Raw genomic sequence first — 10,713 nt, forward strand, 5'->3', positions numbered from 1 at the left:
CTTAGTAATGCTTATGAAGTTTGGATCAAGACACTTAAAAATACTCAGATTCTTTGTTTTTACAGTACCACTTACAAAAATCCTTATCAAAGAAACTATCAAATTTTTAATAACAAGTTTAATGAGTATAATGCTTAATACAAACTAATTATATTAGGAAGAAAAGAAGTAATTCTAATTCTCAGCACAGGATAAGTGATTATCCTGATTAATGCTGTCACCAAAAACCATGTACATTTCTAAAAGAATATGCAGTTCCATGAGAATGTTTATGTACTATAACTTTTAATAAGTTTTTCAATCTTTTAAAAATTCACTTCTATAAATAAAAGGATGGGAGCTGGTTTATTAGGTAAGGTAACAGCCATGCCACACCAGCCTGGCAGTTTGATTTCAATCCCTACCTCAGGGGGAAAGGAAAAGACTGACTCCACAAAATTGTCCTGTCTACTGCAGTGTGCTATGGCTCCCTTAACACACATGCACTACCAATTAATAAGTTCAAATCGAAAATAAAAGACTGGAAAATAACAAACATTTTTTTATGTTTTGGCCAATTCTTCTTGGTAAGAATGATGTTTGTTTTTTTTTTTTTAATCTTCTATTTTTTTAACAAATTATTTACAATTACAAGTTTATTCATTCATTAGATCTTTAATTTCCCTTTTATTCACCTTTTTTTTTATACTAGCATCTAACTTGCAAAGCGGAAAAGGAAAGGGAGTCCTCAGTCTGGGATTGAGCTCTACAGGAGCGTGCTGACTTGGTAAATGTGAGGCTGTGGGTTCACTCCCCAGCAGCACAGGAAAAGGAGGGGTAGGAGACACAGGAGGAGAAGGAGAGTAAGAGTTGGAGGAATAAGGGGAGGAGTTTGAAGAGGAATGATTAGGGGAAGAGGAAGGAGTTGAAGGAAAACCAGGAGGGAGAGGAGGACGAGGACAAAGAGAAAGACATCCTAAGAACCTTAGAGAATGAAGAGTAAGACAAACCCCTCCCCATTGTGGAAGAATGTTTTCCTTGTCCAAGATATCCAGAACTAAACAATAGCAAACATAAACAGGATATCCGAAAACCTTATGACTTACACATTCAAGCTGTGGTTTCTTCTTCCAGAAGACATGGAACTGCAGATGGAGGCCGTTGTCAGCGTCAGCTTTATAAATGTGGCAGTCAACCCGACTGCCCACAGTTTCTTTCCTCAGAGAAGTAGTCAAGGGCAGTTACAGGTTTGCAATGCGAAGCTGAGCAGGTCTCAGTTTTGTAAGATGCTCACAGAATGCTGAAACCCGAGATGTATCACTAGCCAGAGGCACATGTCCCAGATGCCATGATTCCTGAAGCTCTGCTAAGTAGAGAGAAGCATGGATTACAGGGAACACAGGGTGAAGGGATTAAAAAGACTTGTAGTAAAATCCATGTTTTCAGTGGCCTACATTGCTGGGTGGAAAGGTGTACTGAAGAAAGACTTGTATAATACTGTGCCCTAATGGCTTAAAAGTCCTTAGTATTTGAAATGAAGCTAGGAATCTGCTTTCTGTTTCCTATAACTTCAAATGATGTTTGCCTTATCACCACGTGCAAGTGACCTGACCTTTTAGCACCTGTTTTGTCACCTGTAGGAAGGATAATAATAGCACTCATTTCCGGGGTGTCAGTGAGGAGGAGAAAATGTAGTATAGGCTCTAAAATGCATTAAATATTCCATAAAGATAAGTTTCTAATGTCCATGATGCTTATATTATTAACAAATATTTTTTCTATCAAAGATATAAATGCTTTAAAAAATAATACACATTTTTTCCCTGAAGTTTGCTACATTTCAAGAAAATATAGCTACCTTCACAGCTTGTACCAACTCTGAAAATCTCATATTAACCATACATTGACTAATATGAGTGACATTCTGCAACTATGTACATAAAGTTATGCTGCACAAATATCTGTCTGTACTTGAGGATAAATGGTAGCCAGAGAGTCTAGCACTTAGGTAAAGTGCCTGTTATACCAGCTTTGCTACATTTTTAGCATGCGTGCACGTGTGTGTGTGTGTGTGTGTGTGTGTGTGTCTGTGTGTGTGTGTGTGTGTGTGTGTATTCTACATAATAGCTACCAGTACAAACTCACAAATGAATCAAAGCTAAGCTTAACAAGGGATCCCTAGTGAAGGAAAGAGAATTGACCAACAGTTTTCTTACACATTCCTTAGTCAAAATTACCCCATAAGTGCTTTCCATTTTGTCTGAAATGTCGGTAGAATCATCTGTTCAGATAGCTATCTATGTATTGTTTTCTTACTCCCTAGAACATTAGTGTCCCTTACTCTCTTCAAAATTCAGAAGACATGGAAAGGATTTGTGCACCCTGCCATACAAAAGTGGTCACTCAAAACAAGCAATGAAACATCTCAGCCACCACTGTGAACCCATTCTGTGGCTCTTGCCTTTGTTTATCCTCCCCTCTTGCAAGATGCCAGTTCTTTCTTTAGTACAAGAGCATTTTAGTAGCTAGGCACTAAAAATAATAGTCTTCGTCAACATGAGTTGTCTAAGCTACAGAAAAAGGCTTTTGCACTTGGTCTTGGAGAAGCATGTTTTTCTTTTCTTTTTTATGAGGAAAATGTGGCTATAGCGTTCTTTCGTGGGTTTGTCTCTTGTTTAGCATGATGTGATCTGTATCATACTCATGACATTGTTTTCTCATGACTATTCAAGAGTTCTGCACTTGTCACTCAGAAACACTTTTTACACATCTGCAGATCTGACCAGCAATCTCATAAAAACAAGTAGAAAAGGGTACTACAAAAATGAATTTTTGGGACTCTAGGTAAGAGAAGCAAGGGGGAATGGGGAAATAGAAGGATCCAGAAGGTTCTAGAAACCTACAAGTAGAACATTATGATGGGCAGATCCGGGCCCAGGGGTCCTGCTCAAACTATGACACCAGCCAAGGACAATATATGCAGTAAACTTTGAACCCCTACCCACATCTAGCCAATGGACAGGACATTTGCCACAGTTGAGTAGAGGGTGGGGTCTGACTTTCACACGAACTCTGGTGCCCGATATTTGACCACATTCCCTGGATGGGGAGGCCTGGTGGCACTCAGAGGAAGGATAGCAGGCTACCAAGAAGAGACTTGATACCCTATGAGCATATACAGGAGGAGGAGGTCCCCCTTAGTCACAGTTATAGGGGAGGGGAGTAAGGGGAAAATGGAAGGGAGGGAGGAATGGGAAGATAGAAGGAATGGGCTAACAATTGAGATGTAATATGAATACATTAATAAAATATATATTTTAAGATGAATTTAAAAAATAAAACAGCATAAAGAATCGAAGAAATTCCATGGTGAAAGTATACATTAAGTATGAAAAATACTGACTAGAAAAAAGTGGAACATGTGAAGCAATTTTTGAGGGGAAATTGCCACTATGAACTATATATAACAACAGTGATCCCAGAAAACAAATGTTAATGGCAGCTAAATAAAGTTACATCAATTATGTAAGACAGTCTATAGATTTAGTGGTTTAGTACTTTAAAACACAATTTATTTTTAGCACACCTACCTGGCCTTTAAACAATGTTATCACTTCTCAGTCATTCATTTACATCTGCGATTATACTCCACCAGTAACCTTATGTAGCATTATTCAACAGGCTAAAGAGATGGCTCAGTGGTTAGCAGTGCTTAGTGTTCGTGCAGAGAACCCCAGTCACATCCCCAGCACCCATGGGAGGGTGCTATAACGAGTGCCTATAACTCTAGCTCTAGAGGATGTAACATCCTCTTCTGGCTTCTAAAATAAACAAATTTAAGGTCATAACTACTACTATTATTACTCCTTCTCTTTGAGCCTAAAACACAAAGACAAGAAACCTTGCTTGCACTCTGTTTAAGGTGCATTTTTTAATTAGTGCCACTGCTGTAAGCACACCATGCCTAACCTGATTACATTTGGTCCACATTACCTCCAACTATTCACTCAGCAAACAGATCACTCCTCCTTAGCAGCCATCATTTATGTCATATTAGCATCAAGAGTAAATGAGGCAAAGTCACTCCCATCGAATGTTGCCCCAGGCTTCTCTTTTAATTACTGTACTTACCGATAGTGCTTATTTGTGGCATTCAGTGTTTTAAAAAGTTAACAATTTAATACTGTCTTATAAAACAAGAGTTCCTTGTTACAATCTGCTGTGTCCTGGATATATTTCAGTAAAACCTCAAGTTCAGTATTCCATTTGAATGCTATCATTAATAAGATATTTTTTTTCTTCTTTCTATTCCTATTCTTTTTCTCTTTTTTCTAAATATTCCCCATAGGTACTAAGCACAAAACCATGCTAGAAGCCCGCAATGGAAGTGGAACTATCAAGGCCTTTCCTCGGGCTGGAATGAAGGGCAAAGGACCTGTTAATAAGGGAAACACAGGCCTCCAGAACAAAACGTTTCACTGTGAAATATGTGATGTGCATGTCAACTCAGAAACACAACTCAAACAGGTACTATAAGCAAAGCAAAGGAGATACCTTGTGATAAGCAGTTTGTGTGTGTTACCAATCTTCTCATGTCTTTCTTTCCCACCATCCATCTACCCTTCCATCCATCCACCTACCCATCCACTCTCCACCCATCCACCTACCCACCAAACACTCCATATAACCACTGATTCTCCTGCCCATTCACCTAACCATCTACCCACTCATCCATCAACCCATACACCCACCAACACATTTATCCATCCTTCCACACATCCATTCACGCACCATCCACTCACCAGGTTATCAACCTGCTTCTCCATCCACCAATCAGCATATCCGTTCACCTACTCTCATTCTCAGTTATATTTTAGCCATTGCTTTAACTTAGCATATGTTCATTTTAGTTGCTGAGGAAATTTTAAGATACAGTGCCAATAAATAAAACCTGGTGCAAATTGTTTGTTTCTTGTGTGGGAACTTTGAGAAGAGCAAGGATATCAGAACTTTGCTAAGTTTTCTACTCAAAACTACTAGTTTTCACTAAAGACCAATACACGATGTTCTATTTTTAGTTATTTAGATATTTTCACACTACAGCTAATTTCATGCTATGCTGTTCATTTACCTTATGTCCTTTCATTGTCTATATTTATTGTACTGTATTTCTAATTCCTTCATACAATTGCTGTTGCAATGACTAAAACTGAACACTTATTTATGCTCCAAATAGCCTTTTAAAGAATGTGGTGGTATATTTCCAACTGAAAGTTCAACCTTTATGTAGTATTGTGTTTTGTGTATGGATGGTAATTTGTACATCAGTTATTTATTTTTAGAATTTAAGGGGTTGACATTTGGCTGCACAAATGTGAGGATAAATATTGATATGGAAATACATTCATGCCTGTCTGGGCATGTTTGTTTCTTTGCACATAAAATTCCTTTAGACATCCTTTCCTCAGTAAATACTTTTGAGGAGATGTGTGCAGTGATAAAACAAAGGCAGAGAAGAAGAAACTGTTCTGTTTATTAAAAATACATTAACATGAATGGTGTGAAAGGCTTCAGGATCCAAACACAGAAGTGGACTCTGCTCTTTTCTTTTTGTCTTTATGAAACTTGCATGAAATCAGCATTATCTTCTTCCAGTTTTTTTTTTTTTTTTTAATTGTGGAACGCTTTAGACGTGTTGTTTTCAAAGCTGTCATTTTGATTGCTTTCCATAGCACATTAGCAGTAGAAGGCACAAAGACAGAGCTGCTGGGAAGCCCCCCAAACCTAAATACAGCCCCTACAACAAACTGCAGAAGGCAGCACATCCGCTGGGGGTGAGTGACACTGTTGCTTCCTAAAAGAGCATGTGATGGGTCTCTGTGTCATCTTAAGTCTGCTTAAGACATATTTTGGGTGGAGGCTGCCAGTTACAAAGTGGAATAGATGTGTTCTACTGAAGAAAATAGAAACAGATGATTTAGAGGTCCAGTCTGCCCTCCACCAATGGACTCCTTATTCATGTGACTTGTTTCGATGTTTGCCACGTTAGCTTCAGCTCATCTGTGTTTAAGCTGAGCTTTGTCCCTGAGCACGTAGCCTGGAGAAAAGCCAGGCTTTTGAGTGAAGTGCTCAATTACTTAGAATGTGGTCCTGACGTTTGCAAACAAGTTAACAAAGGACGTCAGAGATAAACAAGTCCGCGAACTGCTAAGTTCAGGTGTTGGAGAGGCAAGCAAAGAGGGCAGGCAACTTTTGTACTCTTCCAAACTTGTCATTTGAAAAACACTATCCGAAGGATATGGTTAGATTTTGTATGATGGTGCATTAAAGGACATGTAGATGCCAGAAAAACAAAAACAAAACAAAAAACAAACAAACAAACAAACAAAAAACCAGGTCATAGAAAATGTCTTCTCCACAATAGATCACATATGCCTTCTAGAGTCGGAAACATGGCGGTGTGACTAATGCCGTTTAAAAACCAATATTTGCTTCATGAAAGTTGCTACGTGGATAAAGTTCAGCACAACACTCCTCTATTCTTTTCCTCAAGACAGGGGTGTGGGGGGGTATAAATTTCTACTAAACTGCAGAAAATTGTTGAGTTCATCTCTGGAAGATTCTTAAGTATGCTTGATAGGCTAGTGTAGTTACCTTCAACCTTTCCCCAGAGAAATAAATCTACACTTTTAATAGTTCTCCTACTAGCACTTCACTTCTCACCACTGTGGCTTCCTGGCTTGTATTCCAACTAGCAGCTCTAAAACGTTTGTTCTTGATCCTTTTCAATTTTCTTTTCTTTTCAGGTAAAATTAGTATTTTCAAAAGAACCTTCAAAGCCTCTGGCTCCCAGAATTCTCCCGAACCCACTGGCAGCCGCAGCGGCTGCAGCTGCTGTGGCAGTGAACTCCCCCTTCAGTCTTCGAACTGCTCCTGCAGCCGCCCTCTTCCAGACCTCTGCCCTTCCTCCGGCTCTCCTGAGGCCAGCCCCTGGACCCATTCGGACCACCCACACTCCTGTGCTCTTTGCTCCATACTGAATTCTAAACAGGAGGTGTTGTACTGCAATAATTTTTAAAACAACAAAATGAAACTAAAATCAAACAAAAGAGAACTATGCAGTGTTTATTTATAGTATAAAGTGTATCTGAAGAGCCAGGACTTTTGATAGTAAAATGAAAAGAGTATTTAAAAAAAAAAAAAAGTGGCGGGTCGGGCAAGGGGGAGGGGAGGGAAGGTGAGGCATTTTCTCCAAATTAAAGCATTCTTCTTGAACACTGATTGTTTTAGAAGTTATCTCCAGCACTGACTCATAGTGGTATCTAGAATTTGCAGAGTTTTTGTGACTGTGCTTTTTGGGCACCTGTTTCCCCTGCATTTCCTGCTTTCTGAAACAATTATACATTGTTTAAGGGCATTAACTGATTACAATGTATATATATATAATAATTTACTCTGTAGATTATAATAATATATAAAAAAGAAAAAAGCAACAACAACAAAAAAAACAAAAAACAAAAGCAACACTGTGAATAGTAGTGCCCTTGCTGGTCCTCTGGCTATGACAGCAGTTATTGGGTATGTATCCAAACAAAAGTAGATACAGTAGATGTCTTGTCAAACAATAGTGCTGTGTCTCAATCTATGCCGTTAGGTATTAAAGAATTGCAAAAGGTAGAATGAACAGCTATTTCATACCTATAATCAGTAAAAGAAAAAAAAAAAAAAAAAAAAAAAACCAAACACCAGATGGTATCCTGGAAGCTTCCATGGCCTGCACTCCCCTCCTGTATGCTTAGAGGTGGAACAGCACCGAGAAAGACACTTCATCACAAAATACCAGTTTCCCACTTGGAACATGCATTTCTAGGGCAAGTGAAATGTTTGGAATGGCAATGTGTCTGAAAGCCAATCAACCCACATGTCATGAGCAAGTAGTAAGAAATCAGTATAACTGTCTTATTCTAAGCATGAGGAGCTGTCAGAATCTCAGATGGTGATGTAAAATGAACACAGACCTACAAAAGCAGAGAAAACTAGTCTTTTACAATAACCCTTTCCGTCATGCCAGTAGTCCATAGCAAAGTGTTTTGCTTTAAATATGAATGTATGAAGAAAGGCATAAACATGAGCTGTAGCCATGTTTATTGTTATTTTTTTCTACTGACTTGGCATAAACCCCTAACAGAAGTTTAAATGTTAGTAGTATCAAAAAAAATTAAACCAATGATATGGCATTAACAAAGTGTATTAGCAAGGTTCCCCCAGACCATCATTTCTCCAGTGGCATTGCGAAATAAGAATTGCCTTTGATATTTAACACAGAGATGAAAGGAACTGATGTTTTATCTTTAAAAAAGATTTATCAGGGGAATATATATATGTATATATATATATGAATGTATGTATGTATATTGTATATATGTTAGAAAGATTTAAGAAAACGACTTATAAAAAGAAAATCTATATGAGATAATTCTATAACCACTCAGAGTTACATGTTATCATTAAATTGGTAACAAGTGGCATGAAATAGCTGTGCCTTTAATTTGTGATAAAGGCAGTATGCTTTTTCCCATAGAAAGCTAGCTTGCACTTACGGATATGGTGGGGCTGGATGCAGACAGATCATTGCATTCAAGAATGATGACCTTCATTAAGAGAACAAGAAGAAAATATGTACACATCAGCCTTCTGTGATTAAGTCTTAAAAGTAAAAATTATTTTTGAAAAGGTTTTATAAACACTCTTTAAAACTTTAGGATGGACTGAGTGTGGCCTTCCTGAAACTGCTTTTATGTCAATTACAGTGACCTTCAGAGAGGAATAAAGAATTAAGGAGTCCCTGGGGAGAGAGAGGCGTTTAGCACTTGTCATTTATATTTAAAGAATATGCACAGAGTGTTTGGTGCTGACTGTTAAAGGTGGTCTCTAGAGGACTTTCCAGTGTCTAGCTGTAGAATTTGTCTTATAAGTGTATCGTTAAAACAGCTGGCTACATATATCTGTTACTTAACAAACAACCAAAACAACATTTAAATGAGGAACGAGAAAGAAAGATTGTAAAGAAAAGTATGCAAAGTGGAAGGAAAGGGAGCACAAGAAAATATAATCATTCCATCAGTCTCTTGGTACAAAGATCTTTTAAGCGTCATATCTGTCACTGAACGTGGTGATTCTCAGTTACAGTCTCTCTAAGCACTGCCTACTGGTTTTAGTAAGTGTTCTTTTCCTTATTTATTTTTAGCCTATGAATGGAGCTAGTTGAGAGAGATGGACTTGGTTATCCGGAGTTTGTTACTATGTGACCAGCAGCTTCTAATTGTGTCGGATTTTAATTTTCTTACTTTATTGTTCACTGGATTCCCTCTGCATCACAGTCCTTCCAGCTGACAAAGCCACGTGTGCTTACGACCAATGCAATCTCATCACAAAGCGCTTCTGTTGTTCCTCCCCATTTTCACCAAAAGGAAGGAACACGTCCACGTGAAGTCAGGGCCTGTGGGTCACACGAAGTCCTGGCTCACAAGGCATTAATAACTTTAATGGTTTGCTGGGAACAAACAAATCAGCCATATTTTCTTCATCAGCCATATGAGAACACTCAGAAATATCTGGAACCCCGTCTGCCTCATTTTGCGACGGAAACACTTTTGTTTAAATGATCTCTTAAATTGGAGTTTTAAGCATCAGTTGTCTTTTATTTGCTAACTAATAAAGGATGAAGCCTAACCATTGAACTTCCAGTGGCTTCTCTGTGATTCCTTTGTCCTGGCTCTTTTTATTTGTCTTCACTCATTCAGCATCTATCATGGTACAAACTGCTACAAAGAAATACTCATTGCCCTGGGGAGCTTTCTTCGAGGATAAAGTTTGACAGCTCAGATTCTTCAGCAATAGCTCTATGAATATCCCCAAAGGTGGTGTGCTCTCAGGGTTATGCATCTCTTCCTCTGCATCATACTCACTGCAGGTATGATATGCTCAGTAGTTTATGTTTTATTTGAAACTATATAAATACATTGTAAGAGCCAAATATCCTATAGAAAGCATTTGTTCCACTCTTTCTGAGGATCTTGGCCAATCAGAGCAGATGTTGGGGGTACTCTTGTCTTTCTCTTCTGCAAAGACAGCTGATGGGAACTCTGAAGAACAGTTGTGTTTATTCCATAGGCAGACACAGTGCTTTTGGCTAGTTCTCTCGACGCTGCCTCCTTGGAAAGACATCTATCTTTATGTGCTGTTGCAACCTTTTATGATTACAATAAACCATAGCTATGTTACTGGAAACATAATTTTGTTAGCACGGGAGTAATTAGTAAAGAGAAAATAATATTTATTTCGAACACAAGAGAACAAGAGATAATAAAACAAAGATAGTTGTTGTTGTTGTCGTCGTCATCGTTTGTTGTCCTGGGCTTGCTTTGTAGACAAGGCTGGCCTGGAACTCATGGAGTTCCTCCTCCTGCCTCTGCCTCCGGAGTGCTGGCATTACAGGCATGTGCCAACACCGCCAGGCTAAAACAAAAAAAAAATGTTTAAATTGCAAAGAAATACCACTTTCATGAAAAGGTGTGGGAGGGCTGGAGAGATGCCTCTGAGTTCAGCTCACATTTCTCACATATTTTGGCTCACAACTGCCTCTAACTCTAGCTGCAGAGGAACTAATTCCTTTGGCCTCTAGGAGCACCTGTACTGCCGTGCACACATACCCCCAACGTGCACATGATTAAA

At 38.6% G+C, this 10,713-nt stretch overlaps 1 protein-coding gene across 1 annotated transcript in view; it reads left to right on the forward strand.

Annotated features, from left to right (window-relative positions):
• Positions 1 to 7,484, forward strand: part of Znf385d (zinc finger protein 385D) — a 203,159-nt gene extending 195,675 nt beyond the window's left edge. Inside the window, exons 5-7 of the mRNA XM_051140332.1 lie at positions 4,328 to 4,506; positions 5,712 to 5,813; positions 6,786 to 7,484. Of these exons, the coding sequence (XP_050996289.1) occupies positions 4,328 to 4,506; positions 5,712 to 5,813; positions 6,786 to 7,019 (515 nt within the window). The 3' untranslated portion in view covers positions 7,020 to 7,484. The remainder of the gene's footprint in view (positions 1 to 4,327; positions 4,507 to 5,711; positions 5,814 to 6,785) is intronic.
• Positions 7,485 to 10,713: the final 3,229 nt, after the last annotated feature.

This window comes from Acomys russatus, chromosome 3, assembly GCF_903995435.1.
Source record: "Acomys russatus chromosome 3, mAcoRus1.1, whole genome shotgun sequence".
Taxonomy (NCBI): Eukaryota; Metazoa; Chordata; class Mammalia; order Rodentia; family Muridae; genus Acomys; species Acomys russatus.